This window comes from Limulus polyphemus, unplaced genomic scaffold, assembly GCF_000517525.1.
Source record: "Limulus polyphemus unplaced genomic scaffold, Limulus_polyphemus-2.1.2 Scaffold326, whole genome shotgun sequence".
Taxonomy (NCBI): Eukaryota; Metazoa; Arthropoda; class Merostomata; order Xiphosura; family Limulidae; genus Limulus; species Limulus polyphemus.
In genome coordinates this window covers 262,364-281,054 of record NW_013665936.1, presented here as the reverse complement: position 1 = coordinate 281,054, position 18,691 = coordinate 262,364, and the positions used below count along the sequence as shown (strand labels likewise).

Below are 18,691 nucleotides of genomic sequence, written 5' to 3'. Positions count from 1 at the left end.
TAAATGTAAATATTATTATTCGGTTGGAAAAACTCATCCTTTTGTAATACTAATTATCATGTTTCTCACAGTCTTCTCCTTTTCCGTCCTATTACTGTCTTTTCGGACATCTGTAACATTCCCAGTGAAATCCAACTTAAATACAGCTGTGTTGTCATGATGAGCTGCTGTACATTATTGGATTTCTTATTTTGTAATAAACATAATGTACACGAGACATCAAATAAACACAATACACAAGAAATATTGGATAAATACAATATTTGAAATAAACCAATATACACAAGATATTGCCATATCTAAATAATCAAGATTACAACCGAAAATCAGTTCAAATTACTGTAAAAGGCAACATTTGTCTCTGTTAGACATGGTTTAATAATCCACTATGAATAATTTAGAATTTTTCGGTGCTTTATCATATAATGCTATCATAAAAGTTAATTACGCAAAGAAGTTAAAAGTCGCATAAAATAAAATTACTTTCACGTACATCATCCGCTATGTTGTTTGAAGATAAATACATTTCTATATATTACATCGTTCTAGCTTGACACGTGTTCTTTAACAAAAGCTCTAGTTATTATTCAAACAGAAGGCTGATTACGTTGTTAATTGTTTCCCTCATTCCAATCAGCTTGCTTGGATTCATCAAAACTGGATAAGAAAAATAAGAATGGTATGATATTTAATTCAACAAGTTCTTTGCAAAAAACTGTAAATCTGTATCGTAAAACAATAAAAAATGTATGGTATATTTTGGCAATACAATCTCGACCCATACGTAATGAAAGTTACTAGTACAGAAAATCCATGTCTCGAAACCATTTGTAGTCTCATTTCAATAATTAATGGAATTTACTTTATGTGTGCAGCATTTTAATAGACTTACAAAATCTTGCTTATGGCCTTGTTGGTGATGCAGATAGTCACATGATTATGAATATACGTAGTTATAAGAGCTAGAAGGCCTGACATTAAAAATAATCGTTTAAATGTCACAAACACTTTTACATTCATGGAATTTCTACATGTTAGTTGAAATTAATCATTGTCCACCTGAGAGTGACACACACACAGTACTCAATTAATCAACTTACAGAGAACCAACGAAAATTTGAGCTACTCACGTTTCCTCCCTCCATGTATATTTATTACACGCAGTTGGTAACTCTTTTTTTTTTATTATTTATGGGACGGTAAGATTTCATCTACAACTCGAAGCTCGGTTGTTCGTATATCCTGCCTTGTTTTCAAACTAAATTTTATGCCATTTCAGCTTTACTATTTTGTTTGTTGTTCAGTGCAAAGCTACACAACGGGCTATCAATGTTGCGCCCAACACGGGTATAGAAACCCGGTTTTTAAAGTTGTAAAAATCTGCAGACTTACCACTGGAGACTACTGTTAACCGAAAATGATTAAATGGGTGAACGAGTTAAAGTGGGGAAACAGTTGAGGAAAAAGTAATGACTGCATAATTACGTTTGGTATTTTGCTACATGTTGGGATTACAAGCAATCTTAGTTCCTCTCTTTTCACAAAGTCAACTTTGAATCCAAGAGACAAGATTTATAATCTGTGAATTGGGATAATGAGTTAAAGGTGATGTGACGCAGATATCAAAATAAACTGCTTTTCATTCAAAATAGGTATATTTTTTAAAAAGGGAAAAGGATAACAGTTAAGATCAACCTAATTGACTAACTACAAATAAAAGGAAATAATCACAACAAAATGTCTTTAGTTTAAATTGACAGATAAGTTGTATGATGTACAGAACTATAGGGAAGCCAAGGATTCGGTTGAATAAATAAGTTTAAAAAAAAACTGGTTGATAGTGTAAAAACCTACAAGGACTTTTTTAAATATGTTAAAGATAAGCCTTTAAATTATGCTGATGACGAGGCTTTTGTTGAAGACTAAGAAATAGCTGAGCTGTTAAATGTTGTTTTATATATATATTTTTTTAGGTGTGAAATATTAGAAATATAACTGACCCTGAATATTCTAAGAAAAATATCAGAATTGACCTGAAACATGTAGATATTAATCCTTTGGTTTTAAGTAGAGATACTGAGAGATCAAAAATTGATAAAGTGCCAGGGACAGAAAATGTTTTCCCCAGGATTTGAAAGAAGGTCAATGGTCAGATACACAAGCCTCTCTCCTTTTTACTTTTCATGGGTCTAAATACAGTTTGAAAGTGCTCCAGGACTGGAGTGTTGCTCGTGTTACTCTTTAATACATAAGGGGTGATAAGGCCCTGGAAATAATACGCTAGTTAGTCTTTCTTCTGTATTGGAACAAATCCTGAAGATTCTGATTATAGAATTTTTATATAATCATTTAATGAAATATGATATCATAAGAAAAGTCACCATTGATTCATGAAAGACATCTTGCCTTACTAGCCTGTTATTTTTATTTTCAAGATGTTACTGGACCACAGAAAGGGTGTGGACTTTCAAAAAGTTTTGATAAGACACAACACAAAAGATCAGCCTAGAAAATCACAGTGGTAGCAGTTGGGGAAAGGCTAGTTAACTGGATTGTATGGTGGTTAGACTGGAGAAATTAATAAAGTTGTATTAATTGAGTCCAGTAACACTAGTGGAATGCCTCAGGGGTGAATGTTTCTGTCTTTGTTTCTTCTTATTTACACTAATGATCCTGATAGGGGCATAATTAGTAAAGATTGCTGATGACATTAAATTCTTAGGTATTTCTAGCAGTATTGAGAATGATGAGGTATTACAGGATTACTTGGATCAATTAATTAGTTGTACAAATATTTGGCAAATGATCTTAAATTACAGCAAGGTAATACATTTCAGTTATGAAATGTTTATCATGCATTTAATATAGCTAGGAACATGCTCAGCAGTCCAACTGAAGAAATGGATCTTCACATATTGGTAGATGTCACTCAATCCATCAAAGTAATGGATCTTCACATATTGGTGAATGTCACTCAATCCATCCAAGTAATGGATATTCATATATTGGTGAATGTCACTCAATCCATCAAAGTAATAGATCTTTACATATTGGTGGATGTCACTCAACCCATCAACGTAGTGGATCTTCACATATTGGTGAATGCCACTAAATCCATCAAAGTAATGGATCTTCACATATTGGTAAATGTCACTCAATCCATCAAAGTAATGGATCTTTACATATTGGTGGATGTCACTCAACCCATCAAAATAGTGGATCTTCACATATTGGTGAATATCACTGAATCCATCAAAGTAATGGATATTCACATATTGGTGAATATCACTCAATCCATCAAAGTAATAGATCTTTACATATTGGTGGATGTCACTCAACCCATCAATGTAGTGGATCTTCACATATTGGTAAATGTCACTCAATCCATCAAAGTAGTATCTGTTGCTAGATGTAAAGCTAATGGTATTTTACAGTGAATTTCTAGACATAATGATTACAAGTAATCATCTCATTATAAAATTCATTAGTGAGGCTTCTCTTGAAATACTGTGCACAGTTTTGGTCTCCTTATCTACCTTTCAGAAAGGGTTTAACAGAGGGTTACTAGAATGATTTTAGGGATGGAAAGTTATCTTACAGAGATAAAGGTCTCAATTTATTTTCTTTTGGAAAAAGAAGGATGAGAGTTTATTTTATTCAAGTTTACAAGCTTATCAGCAGGATCAATAGGATGAAATGACACAAGTTTAAAAATTTGGAAATGATGAGCTAGGCTCCTTTAAGACAATTATATTTCTGTAGCATATTTATTGACTTATAGAATGAGTTGTCCATTGGCAGTAATGGAAGCTAGCATTTTACAGATTTATGGGAGAGGAATCAATGACTTCCTGAAAACTAAATGGAGAGCTTAAATTCTTATTTTTCTCATGGCTAGTATGCAAGGTAGCCTTTATGGATCAAATGGTCTCTTGTTGTCGATATTTTATATTAAGTCTAAGCTAACATGAGGATTTAGAAAACAAATCCGTAAAAGCTGTATAAAAAAGGTTGTCTCAGCAAGCACAAAATCCAAAAAAAAACATCAGATGATCAAAATTACTAGGCAATTGTTTATAAAGGTCAACCAAGAAATGAATTTTCATTCATGAACCATTCAACAAAGGCAAATTTTTGTAGTGTATCTTAACGTCTTGCCAATGGATATTTATTGTAAACCATATTCTCATCACATTAAACAATAATATTTGTAAATTGAGTTTACAAAACCTATTCCCACACTAATGCTATATTGTATGTTTAAACCCCCAATTTGATGATCTTTCCACAAGATTACTGCAGATTTTCTAAATGCTAGTGACTTTTTGACCTTGACCTTCAAAAGTTAATTAACTCTAGAACTTTGTATGTAGTGCCTGTTGTATAAGTCTGGTCAATATCCATTCATCTTATATTGAAATATGTCCACACAATTAGTGAAGATATTCTGTTTGATGACCTTGACCTTTGACTTTCAAAATTTTATCACATCTAGAACTTTGTAGGTAGTACCTGTTTGTATAAGGTAATGAATATATAAAGAAATTTTGTTCTGTGGCAAGTCATTGCAGGTTCCAAGGTCAATCATAAAAAATGTTAAATAAAAAACTTATTTGACCAATTCTTAATTTTAATCAGTTTAGTACAAGACACTTGATGATGATGTATTGGATACAATTAAAATTGTTTTAAATGAATTAAGTTATGACATAACTATCTAATACTCTCTTTAAAAAAGAGAAAGAAAAAATAGAACAATGCAAAAAGTGAAAAAATAATTCATAAACAGGACACAAGAAACTACCAGAATAATTAAGTCTGTTAAGAAAGGGATTCTTAAAAACACTTCATAAGATTTTGGAATAAAACAATATAAGATGTGCAGTTGTTTTTCTCTGTTCATCAAGCACGTTTTTAACTACAACAACTACACACTGTTATGAATGATAAAAATTGAACGTCTTATGCTAACAAAAAAAAGTGATTAAGGCTTTCCTTCAGAGCTAACTATTACTGATTCACACCAATAAATGACAGCAATGCATGAATATGTCATGCTGCCATTAATCTATGATACATTTTATAGATGGAGCCTACACAGAATACTGTCCCTTTTGTGTTGATAAGTTCTCTTGTAACATACATGTAACCTATTCGTACACAAATTTAAAATAAAAACTAACGAGCCTAAATGAAAGCTTATAAGGTGATATATAACAAACGTTTAGGAAAATCTGAATTAAACTTATGTTGTTGCATTAGATATTAAAGTTTTATAACTAAATAGTTAGTCTTGGTTTTTCTACTGTCATCAACAAAGATAAACTAAACTACATTTAGAAATTAGATTTTATATTTTCAACTAAAATTTCATGTCATAGTTTACTATGCTTTATGAGTATTTATCTTTGCATGCTTGTGTATGTATACACATATATATAATGACAAAGCTATGACTCTTCTTATGCACCAGATAATCATTACAAGAAATGTATTTTTTTCTTTCAAGACATTGTTAAAAATAAACTATTACAGTATCACTTCATATTGATCTAAACGTGTAATAATGAATGCATACAAATTATATGAGAATATAAACTAATAAGTTATTTCTCCCTGTAATCATACTAGGTAAAAGTTCAGAATTCTTTGTAAGTTAAAATATTCAGACCTCATCATTACCAATGATGCCAAACCCAAAATTTCGAGCTGGCTGCCATCTATGAGATTTTATGTAAACTAAGCCTCAATGCATTTTCTAGGGGCATTTTTTTAGTTCATCTCTCTTACAAAAAATTGTATTACTTTGAATGATTTGTCATTTTAAGCATAAATCATAAACGTTATTGAATTAGATAACCTTTTAAGTTTCAGTGTACTTATGATAGGTTTTATTTATGATATCTTAAAATTACCACAAAATTACATGTTTATGAAAAAAAAACATTTTGTTATAAAACCAAAAAGAGTAACCACTCCTATATGATGGAGAGTAAATATTACAAAAGATTGGTCACTTGAACCACACAATTTTTATACAGTAACCGAATTTCATGTTCAGAAAGTATCTTTTTTAAAATTAATTTAATAAAAAACCTGTTACATAAGCCTCCTAATTTCTACCTGTAACTAAATCTTTAATGTCTTGGCCTTTTTCAGGAAATTATTTTTTTGAACATTTTATTTCCCAACCTTGAAAAACATATGGAACATTATTTCAATACCCACATACCCACTTAGATTGCTTTGGTATGTAGTTAGGTTCAACATGATCTCCTAATATTGTTATATTTCCAAGAACCCATTCATGCAAATAAATATATATTTTTCCCATCATTCTATTATGACCTACATAAGTTAGTTTCCAAAGATTAAACATGCAGATAAAAAAATTATAATCCTAAATTAATATGAAACGATTTATCTGTCAGGAAACTTACACCATCCTTCTGATAGGAGTTAAAAACATTTCAGTATTTTTTTTAAACAACTGGAATAGGAGTGACATTTCAAGAATGCTGACATTCAAATTTGGCTTGCTATTAGTTAAGCTATCGTGATGGTATATCAAATTTCCTATACAAAAATGTCCTTTCTATATTATATATATATATAAATTACAAAAGCTGATCATTACAGATAACTGGATATTTGGGTTTCTTAAACATATTTATATTACTAATTGCATAAAATAATAGGGAGAACAAAACAGGTGAAATAAAAAGACAATTATAGGAGAAAAAGGATTTAATTAATATGAACTGAAATATACAAATTGGTTGAAATATGTTTTTAAATAATGTAGCAAATATTATTTGTTATTCAACAAACAAGTTTGATAACCAGTACTGTGGTAGTCATCTTTTCACGAAGGTCATGAAATTTATCTAACACATAGATATTTCTGAGGTTAATATTCAAAATAGTAAAGGTAATAGCAAAAACTCAGGAAAGGTAATCAGCTGTATTTTCAATTTATGCTACAAAAGAACAAATGGGGTGGATTACAATAAAATTACTTTAATTATAACAATGTAAATGGCAGCAACTTGAGTAAATAAATATTGTGCACATAGAAATGTTCATCATTTGAACTTGAATACCATCATATTTTTCTTTGCCAAACTGAACCTTGAGATAGATTTCCTGAGCCTATGGTTTCCACAATATAACACAAGTATTCTCTTTAGTTTTTATTCCAATTTTCTGCATTCAGTGCATGACATGTTAATATGTATTTAAACTGCACACTGTTCAAAATATCGGTCATTCTTGATAAACAGTATTGACTAATATAATTGAGCTGTAGCTCATATCTAATTATGCACATGATAGCGGTTGTTTGGTTTGTCTCTTTGCGTCAACTGCATAGTGTTGCTTTCATCCATTTCTGTGCACTTGGTAATCATTTATCCACATTTGCAACACACTTTGAATTATTGTGACTAGAAGCACTACTAATCATGCTATTTGAAATGGCAGAGTTGCTTTAAGTGGTATTAATCTACATTTTCATATACATAGGCAGTATGCAGACCTGTATCTTAAGCAGAAAAATCTTCTTAAAAAAACACAGAATTCTTGTAAACATGAGCCTGAAAAAGAGCTCAATACTAGGTTGGTTGTATGCAGACATGTATTTTATGCAGAAAAATCTGCTTAAATAAACACAGAAGTCTTGTAAACATGAGCCTGAAAAAGAGCTCATTACTATGCCAATTGTACAAGCTCAACGTATTTGTTTGTATGTGAAGAGTATGACAAGCAAGCTTTAGCATTATTTTAAATTTACATATAGCCACTATTTACATTTATGAATACACAAAGAAAATTTTGCTAATGTATTACAATAAATTTCTGCATTTATTTTACAACTGTTACATATTACCATGTTTTTATTTGAGAAGTTCCAATATTAACTGCTACACTAAGTATCACCTTATAATTTTTTAATAAAGAAAAGCAAATGTTTAAGTACTTATGATTTGCTTTAAAAACTTGTGTTTTAAAATAAAAGTTTGGATTACTGATAAATGATAAAAATAATTATTATTTAGTTTTTCTGTTAAGAAAAATGTAAACCATCTGGGATTTGTGTGACTGTATGTTCTTTTGGATCTAATTAAAGTACAGAACTACTCATGAATCTAAGTAATCTTCTAAGAGATGACAGATGGAACCAAAACTCCAAACTTCTAACTGATGTGTTTACTTAAATATGAACAAAATTCCAAACTTCACATGGATGAGTTCATGTAGATCTAACTAAAAAAAATGTTTAAATAAATTCTCTTTTTGCATAAACACCCACCACTCAACTATTTGAAACCTTCACTGTGCTCAATATACAACAAGAAGGGATATACATAGTGCTGTAAGGCACAGTAATTGCTCTTTCTACATTAACGAATTAACTAACCAAATCACTCCTACACATAAAACTCCTACACATGAATTATCTTCTAAGTTTAGAATTGTGGTGTAGAATTTTGTAAGTAACTTGAATGAATGAAAAAGAAAAATATTTCTACGAGAGTTTTTCAAGCACATCAGTTTGGAGAATGCCTAAATAAAATTTGAAGGTTGACCTGTCTCTGTAACAAGCTATGTTTCTTCTATAAAAATGTAAGAAAAAAATCCTTAGACCAATGGTAAAATTTTATGAAATGTAATATACACACACAATAACTAAGCATTATTTAGTTTTATAAAACAATTATTGTCAGTCTCAAAAAAATCACAATGCATTTATTACAAAGTACAGATAAAATTTAATCAGTTCTGTAGTACAATTAATTTTAGACTTAGAATGGCTGTATTAACCTAGGAATGTTATAAAAGTTACTATTATGAAAAGAAATTGTGACTTTTATTACAATGAAACGTGGAACTATATAAATATTCCTGAGTCCCTTTCTAGTCATTATATCTTTTGTTGGTAGTTTCTTCATTTTCTGGAGGGGTGGAAAAAAAAAAAAGAGTATATACATCTATATATATATACTGCTTCCCACTATACTTATCTATATCTTATTTCTTATACAAAAATCATATGTATTGTGTATAAAATTTGTTAACTTAATTATCTTAGATCAAACCACAACAATTTTTTAAAGTTTGAATGTTTCATTAAAAATATTTTAATTTTTTTAACTATAACAATTGACATTAAATATTAAAAAAGTATCCACCTCAGTTTGTTTGCATAAGATTTCATCCTAGATTTGGGGCTACAACATAGGGCTGGTAAGGCATCATCTTTCCTTTCTCATTACATAAGTAAATCCACCGTGGGCGAACAAATACTAAATTACTGTTTTCTTCAAGTGCCTGAAAAAAAAAAGTGACAGAGAAATGTGGAGGAACAGTACAAAATGGTAAAAGGTGGTCAATATATTGTTGCAACAATTACTGCTGTTGGACTGTTTTTCAAGATTTTTCAGCAAAAAAATAAAGTAAATACAAATTCTAGTCCACTTAATCATAACAAAAGCATTTTACGTTTTGAAATTCAAGTTCCATGTAACTAATGATAGGACTAACTTCATAAATAAATAGTCTCAACAGAAATTCCACTTACTTGCTAATTTAAGTATGGTACTTCTTGTGTGGCTTTGTGAAAGCACAAACTCAAGATGTTTAGCACTGAGTTAATCAACTGTCTTAATCAATTATCAATAACTAATCTCATCTAGTCTATTTGATATTACTAAAATTATTTCCTACATTTTCAAGAAAGTTTTAGTCATTAGGACACAAGATCATCATGTGATGTCAAAATTTCTAGCAAAAAAAACATACAAAAGGATGAATTAAAAAAAACATATCCTGCAACAACACAATAATTGTTACAATATTCATGCAGCAACTTAAACATACTGCTATTGAAATATCATTAAATCAACTGAATCTTTAGGTTACATGTGTAGATGACATCATCATATGGAGGAATGGTCTTTCAAGATTTGAAGACTGTTAATCTTTTCAATAATCAAAATCCAGCCATTCGTTTCACTGCTCAAGGTGAAAAAGATATAGATTAATTTTTCTGAATGTAGAAAAATAAATAAACTAGTAACATGAGTGTATTGGAAATAAACCGATACTGACATATACCTAAACTTCAAATCACAAACCATTAGTAAAAGCAGGAACAATTAAAAACTCTAGTTTCCTACAAACAAAGAATAATTTAAAAGTGGAAGTTAAACCTGTTGAACGTGTAATTCAAACTAATAACTATATAAAAAACTAATTCAACAGATCATTCAATGCACAGTTTCCTCAAACAAACAAAGAATCCAAATTCTGATGCAAACGAACAGAGGACTGTCATTGCTTTATATCCCTAGGTTGAGTGAAAAACTAGAGTGTATTATTTTTAAGTTCACCAGAAAGCTAACATTTAAAGTCATCAGTTCTATCAAAAACACACTTTCAAATGTTTAGAAAAACAACAGCAGCTGACAAACAAACAAAACATTATCTAGAGCATACAATGCACTTACAGCAAAGAAATTATATGTGAAATGTAAAATATTTTAAATGTATCTGTAAAGGAACACCATGACGTCAAAAACTTTATAGAAATGTCAGTCTAACTTCACATTCACATGCTGTAGTCACCAAATTAATTAGAACAGTGTGAGAATTAAACACAAAGAAGTATAGAATGAGAAAAGAAAAATCAAAGTAACTATTGTTCTTGAAAATCACAGGTGTGGTCCTAAAGGACTTAATCAAAATCTAAGACTTATACCACTAGACCTCTCTTATCTGGTAAAATATGGACCGTATTGGCTGCCGTAAAGTGTCCATTTACAGTATTTCTATAATATGTATCTATATTAATGTACTTCTGTATATACACAAGTGTTCACAGTTTGGTGTATACTTTTTGTACTTTATAACAAAGAAGTACAATAATACATAATATATAAGTATGTATAAGGTGTATATACATCAATGTATGTGCGATTATACACACACTGACAAATACTTATACTTTTAAAAAAATATATTGTCACCAGATTATTTGTTAAATAACTGAAGCAAAAATGTTCTATTGTCAATTCTTCGCAATGTTCACAATAAAACCTGACAAAGGCTCCAGTAAGAGAGCCAAAAGCTTATCAAACTAAAAATAAATATATTTATTATGAGATATAGTCCATGAGTTTTTCATTTAATTACAAATCACATACTGGAACTCAAACAATTTCACCACTTTCAGTTTCCAAAATTCACTGCAATGTACGTTTGTAAAAGGATTTTTTTTCCCCAAGGGTTAACAAGAAGAAAATAGTGATTATTTACTAGTGACCTGTATTTTAAATCAACCTAGAATGTTTACATATAAGAACAAGATTCCTGTTGCAACAAAATTTCTTCTTTACTTAGATGATTTGAGAAAAAGTTTTTATAAAACATGCAATTTAACACAATATCATTTCAGCTCAATGAAACATACACAAATCCACTGTACCTCATCAAAGTTTTTATCCCACTGGGCTAGAGTTACCACGTACTGGACATTGTCACTCATGTATTCTTCAATTGACCTAAGAATAAATAATCATTAAAAAAATATCTCTGTAACTTCTATTACAATAGTACAGCTTGATATCAGTGTGTCTGTTAGATTTTATACAATTTCTACTTTGACTCTAAAATTTCTGAAACATCAGAAAAACATTTTGAGGTTTAACAATAAAGATTGGAATTTTAAGTAATTTTATGATGGAATTATTTATTTTGTGAGTTTAACTTAGACAAACAACTAGCAAAAAACAGTTCCATGTGAAATTAAGGTATCAAAAGTAAAATAAAAAAAAACAATAGCTTCTTGTTTGCCAAGGTAATCAAAGGAAAACTGAATTACTTATAATCTTCAATAACCACTGTATTGAAATGTCAAAAGCCTTAATCCAGGACATACATATATCTACAGTCTTTTTGAACCTATCATTTTGTGATCTATACAAAATCAAAATAATTTAAACAAGATTCAACCTTAAAGAACCATGTAAAAAGCAGGCTTAAATATAAATATAAGCTAAATTTTAACTGTTGTCATGCTTTAAGTATTCAGGCTATCTTTTATATAAAAATACAACCATGGACCTACCAGTGCAAAAAAATTATTAGCAACAAAAATAAAGACCAACAGAATACGTTTAAAATTTATACACAAAAACTAAGCCAAACATTCACTTACAGGAGGAAGAGGAACAGAACTAAATAAGTCTTACCCACAATGTCCTTTAATATACCTAAGAAGAATTCGTCGCTCTTCTGTAGAAAATTCTCCATAAAGAAAAAAAACTTTATTTTTGAAGAAATCTGGTATGTGAGGCAAGGGTAAGTGTGAAGTATCTGGTTTTATATCTTCCAAACCTCCATCTTCATCAATATCAGTATCTTCTTCATAAATTGACTCTGTATCTTTCCCTTCTTGTACTCTGTTGAAAATAAGTTGAGCTGATTGGTTATAAAAAATATTTCAAAACAATGATAACGTTTAATGCACATGTTCATAAGTTAATGACTTTCTTTTCAAAACACAATGGAAACCTTATTTTATTAACAGTGAGGATAAAGATAGGACACTATTTTATTGCTATTAATCATTAACAACAGAAATATGCAAAGAAAATTTTGTTGGTCTATAATACCATGAGTTTTATACTACCTCAACAGGATTCTGTTAATTTTACTATGCTTTTACAGGCACCTTCATCATTTATCAATTATATGACAAATATGTAATTTGGAATTGCATCAACCGTTTTTCTAATACTATCCTTGAAAGGGTCTTGTTAACAGGATGAAGGATGTAAACTGTAGACTTAATATATTTCTATAAAAAGGAAAAACAAACACAAGTGAACAAAAAAACAAAACTTTTGTGTTCATCACCAAACTGACCAGCTTCTTACTTTCAATTGCAACTTCAATTGGCTTCTACAGTGAAAAAGGTCACCAACTGTCTGCACAGGACAGAGATATAAATAATCTAAAACAAAGAACTATGTTTACACCTCACTTTTAGAGTCCTTAAGTTACATACTTCAACTACTTATCTACATACATAATTCAAAGCATGAAAAATGTGAACTCATGATCATACATAGAAACTGAAATGACTTTGTATTGCTATGCATGGGAAATGAATACAGACTATTAATCAGGTGAAATGAACATCGTTTTTGTCTTAAGTTATTTTTTTGTACTTATGTGATGTAGTAAGTTTTTGCCAACTCCAGATAGCAGTACAACCAGATAAACGTGGTAATTTGGGCTGATCACTAGGTTATGTTGGTGATAGTAATTTTGCTGTCATTTCTAGTGCACTTGCTACATTATACTGTGTGTGTGTGTATATATACTTCTTGACACAAAATGTGTTTCTCTCAGATGTATACATCAGAATAGGCTATTTTTGCTTATTTCTGTATGCGATTACTTTTATTTTCATGAGATCAGTTGAGCTGGAGTAAGTCTAACTCTTTAGTAGGAAGTTTATAGAAACAAATCTCCACCAACACGTGCTACAAAACTTAACTTATATGTTTGCAAATTCCTTTCATCAATGATTTATCAGGTTTCCCAGTCATAATTAATAGTTGAATCTAGGTGTCAACTACCTACCTACCTACCTGATCACGTCAGCAGGGCTAGCACCTAGACAGTTTGGACTTTCCCTACAAGATTACTCCAGCTTACTTGACTGGTCTGTGGCTATCCACTTTTTATATTTCGATAAATATATACAGATTTTTTTTATAAATGCTAAACATATCATGCACGTATTTAAATACCTTTTCAACCAAATTCAACCAAACAGATAGAACTACATATCAATGGATAGATACATGACAGTTTATAAAGGTAAAATATATACTTTATACAGGTATAACATAAAAAGTAAACAAACAAGAGTATTACAAAATTAGGAATTTTAAAATGAAGTAGGGATCCTGCTACAAGAAGTAATGAAACAAGAATTAAAACCCCAATCACAAATTCATAAAATTTAATACCCTACTTTGGTAGCTTTCTACACTCATCTGCTAGAGTGAGGATTACATTTTATAAATCTGTGATTGGGGTTTTAATTCTTGTAAAAGTTATAGCTATCAGAGAAAAGGGTATACCTAATGTTTATAGATGTTGTACCCATTCGATGGGATATAAAAACTGAACAAATAAATAGGAAAAAAATTAAAATTTTAACAGAAAGTACGGCCCACTGGTTATTCATAGAATTACTATAAGAATTATCCAAAACAAAATAAATGCTGCAATAAAGAGTACACAAACAAGTACAGTGATACTAGCTGGATAGATTTTTAAATGATTTTCAATCCCTAATTTGGTTGGCATTGTGATCCGTATAGCTAAATGAAGAAGTCACAGTACCAAAATGTCAGTTCTTAAGTAGCTTGTTGTAATCAGATATATTGACATTCAATAAATAAATCTGAAAGTATCAAAATAATGCAGATTCCAAAAATTGCATAGGTAGAATAAATCAAACATGGACAGTAAATGGAAAACAAACAAATTCATTCCTGATAATATTTGTATTTGTCATCAAACTGACCAGCTTCTTACTTTCTACTGTGACTTCAACTGGTTATTGGGGTAAAAAGGCTCTCCAAATGTCTGTACAGAACATAAATTTTCTTAGTCAGGCAGAAGACTTAGTGCAGTATTGCACATATTAATAGGTCACTTCAATTACTTGTCTACATGCATATTCCAAATAATCCCAAGCCAGGTTTTAAAGGTTTCTATATCATATGTTTGAATAGGCTATCTTAATAGAAAATTAATAAAGAAACACATACATGCAAGCTTGAGACATAGGTTACAATATTAAACTTTTACCTATGTAAAAGAATTTTCATACTTACAACTAAGTGAGATCCTGAATATAATTGACTATAGATATAATCTAGACTAGGTATGGAAGGGTAAAATTTATGAAGCTATTTCACTCATGACACAAGTAAATAAATATATTTTTTTAAATAAAAAGCTGTAAAACTGAAAGTATGGTAAATGGGTTAGCACAAGCACAAAGTTCAGTTTGATACCTATGTAAGTTTGCGAAGGCTAGTGAATTTTAATTTATGGTATAAAAATTCGTTGTTTCACTCCAAAAGAGGCAAAGAAAATGAAAGAAGCTTCATATTATAAGAATCAAATATAAAAATATAAATTAAGGAATGAAGGTTACAAAATTAAGTTTAGTGAAATAAATGTCAAAAAATTCTCAAATTTTAATCTATGGAAGAACTAGCAAGATCACATATAAATAGGTGGATGGATGTTGAACACAGCTTTATGTTTGGTAAGGAAGTAGAAGATCAAATCATGGTGGGTGGCTTAATTTTTTACTTAAGAATCACTAACCAAGTATTATGCTTATTATGAAGTTAAAAATATTTACATGAATAAAAAGCTCCTATCATAGTTATTTTTTTGCTTTTCCATATCTTTGATTGGTAAAAAAAGAACAGAAATAGGATTCCATTACAAAGAAAAATTGCACACAGCCACTCATGCTCCCAACTGAAGACCACAGTCAAAGAAGGATTAAATTATGTAGTAGTAGCACACATCACAGCCACTCATGCTCCCAACTGAAGACCACAGTCAAAGAAGGATTAAATTATGTAGTAGTGGCACACATCACAGCCACTCATGCTCCCAACTGAAGACCACAGTCAAAGAAGGATTGAATTATGTAGTAGTGGCACACATCACAGCCACTCATGCTCCCAACTGAAGACCACAGTCAAAGAAGGATTAAATTATGTAGTAGTAGCACACATCACAACCACTCATGCTCCCAACTGAAGACCACAGTCAAAGAAGGATTAAGTTATGTAGTAGTGGCACACATCAATAAATAATAAGCAGAACATCAGCCAAAATTAATGTTTCATAAAGAAAATTTGAACTTACTTAAACAGAATTTTACTGAACACTGTTTGAAATAAAAAAATCATTTACAACACCATGAAAACATGCAATGTTTCCCAACTTTCTATACAAAATTCATTATTAGTATGTTCTTAATACCTACAAAAATAGAAAGCAAACTCAAACCCAAAAATGTTTAATTTTATTTGAAAGAATAATGTTTTTCCACTGAACTTATAAAACCAAGTGTAAAGTTTACTTAACCCCCCTAAGAAGTTTCATATATTTATGAATATATAATTCAGACAATTTTTATGCTTACGGGTTCAGGCTAAAATGAAAAGGGTCATCAACAATTTTAGTGACTGTGATACTTGGCAGTCTTTTAGCTAAAAGTTCAACTGTTTTTGATGTGCCTAGTAAAATAATCTAAGATACTGTTTTGAGATTTCACATGTTGCCATTTTACAAAATGTAATAAATAAACTTCTTCTATCTTTCCAATGTATTTATCAAATGTAAAGCTTTTAAGCTCATTTATGGGCTAATCATCAGACAAGAGATAGTTAATTTATGTGAACATTATGTTTAACACAACAACGTAGAAGATTACATAAAAATATGCACCAAATAATCATTTTGTAAGCAGATGTGCATTATATCAACTTAAATAATTAAAAAATCATATATTATTTACAATAAACATAACTATACCAAACATAAAAAAATAAGAAATTTATATGTAAATTTATCAAGATCAAAAGAATAAATTACTACAAATAAATATAATCATTTCACATAACACAATTTATTTAATTAACTGAATTACAAAGCTAAAACAATATAATTTTACTTCACAATTTATTGATATGTATTCTACTATAGTCACAATTCAAGCTATGTTACAGTACAAAATTCCTTATTATGATGTTCCTGGTTTCCTCTATTGCCCTTCTTGTGGTGTTTTTTTTTCATTGCCAATAATCTCAATTTTATTCAGTTGTATTTATTCTTTGTAGCTAAGCCAGTATTCAGCAAAATAGGTGTTCTTTTGTGTTCAGTAATGTGAACTTGAAGAAGTCTGTTGCTTTTTCCAATGTACTGTTTCAACAATTACATTTTATACAATATAGAACATTTAGTTTTCATGTTTAGGTATCAGGTCTTTGGTTTTAACTAAAGGAAATTTTCAAATTCTGTTATTTTTAAAGATGAAATGAATATCATATTTTGTGCAAATATGTTGAAGTTTATATCTAAGTTCTGTAAAAAAGGGCAATACAACAGATAGTAGTTCATTTTTGCTTTTTTTTACATTATGTGTTTGTATGTGCGCATATATATATATATATATAATGTAAAAATATAACATTTTTATTATAAAAAATGAGCCAACATATACATAAACATGCCAGCAAAACTGTAACAAAACAATGTAAAATTATACCATTTATACAAAATCATGAGTAGTATCATTTTAAAGTGAAAATGTCTGTGACCATAGCACCCAAAAGCACTGGGGATATTCTGTCCATCAAATATAATCAAAACATCAGATGCAAAACTAGAAAGAAAGTTGAGATTCAATAAGGGGTTAAAATCTAGATGTTAAAACCCACAACATACCAGATCTCACTAACATTCACTGTCTATAGCTGTTTGTGGATATGATAGTTGCTTCTAAATGAGATTAAAATAGAAACCTGATATCATCAACCACTCTCGATTTCTATAACAAAATTTCAACCAACTTCTACCCTTTTTTTACAGGTCTGATAATACATGGTGTTGTAAACTATAAATCCACCTCTATATTTTTGGTACCCCTACATCCTCCCTTAAGAAGAACTTAATCTTTCAAGCAAACCTGGGCAAACTGAGACAGGCCTGAACAACCCAGATATACCGAAAGTTTTATTATAAATAACATTAGTTTTTATATTAAGATCTTACATACTAGCATCTCCTAAGTCATTAATATTTCAAGTTAAAGATAATTCCATTAAAACTGTTTGTACAAAATGTAGCTTCTAATAAGTATTAAAAATTATTATAAAATAACTTAAAGAATTTACTAATTTCAAAATTACACAGTAGCCATTACATAAAAATATACTTTTTTTTAATAGCCCTACATTATATGTGTGAAGAAAGTGCTTTTATTGGAGATTGTTAAATACCTCTTAATTTACGAGATTATTACACCTTTTAACAGCATACATTGCACCACACTATTTGGGGACGGCAGTCCCAAGATGAGAAATTCTCCTCTTTTATTAAATATGTCCAACAGCAATTTATTTTCAATTAAGTTAATATCTAAATCTAAAAAGTGCTCTTTGTAAATTAAATTGTTACTACTTATAAACAACGTAAGAAATAATACAAAAGTATAAATGGTATAAATAATTTGTTGATGCAACCATGTATTTGTTGGCACATACACAGCATGGTCACAAGTAAATAGACACCACCTTTTCAGAAAAAATGCAATTTTTCAGTCATATTCACAAGAATTGATATATTTATAATTTAATTAATATCTAGTAGATCTTCCTTTCACTTTGTGGAGTTTGTTGATCCTTTGGGGCATCGTGAGAATCATCTTGTCAATTTTAGATTGTGGGATTTTCGCCCACTCATGCTTCAAAACTTGGAGTAGATCGCTCTTTGAAGTTGTTTTTTTTTGTTGTTTCTTGACTTGCCGGTCGAGTATGGCCCAGAGGTTTTTGATGGGGTTCATGTCAGGAGATTGGCT

At 29.9% G+C, this 18,691-nt stretch overlaps 1 protein-coding gene across 2 annotated transcripts in view; it reads right to left on the bottom strand.

The window, feature by feature from the left end:
• Nucleotides 1-280: 280 nt before the first annotated feature.
• The window catches only part of LOC106457401 (DNA repair protein XRCC1-like), an 83,868-nt gene continuing 65,457 nt past the window's right edge, over nucleotides 281-18,691 (bottom strand). Inside the window, exons 12-15 of one of the 2 annotated variants that reach the window (XM_022383312.1) lie at nucleotides 12,252-12,461; nucleotides 11,486-11,561; nucleotides 9,192-9,330; nucleotides 281-657 (exon numbers count right to left, since the gene is read on the bottom strand). In XM_022383312.1, the coding sequence (XP_022239020.1) occupies nucleotides 9,214-9,330; nucleotides 11,486-11,561; nucleotides 12,252-12,461 (403 nt within the window). In that variant the 3' untranslated portion in view covers nucleotides 281-657; nucleotides 9,192-9,213. Of the gene's footprint in view, nucleotides 658-8,689; nucleotides 8,955-9,191; nucleotides 9,331-11,485; nucleotides 11,562-12,251; nucleotides 12,462-18,691 lie in introns of those variants that run through there. The other variant, XM_013916812.2, reaches the window with a different exon arrangement.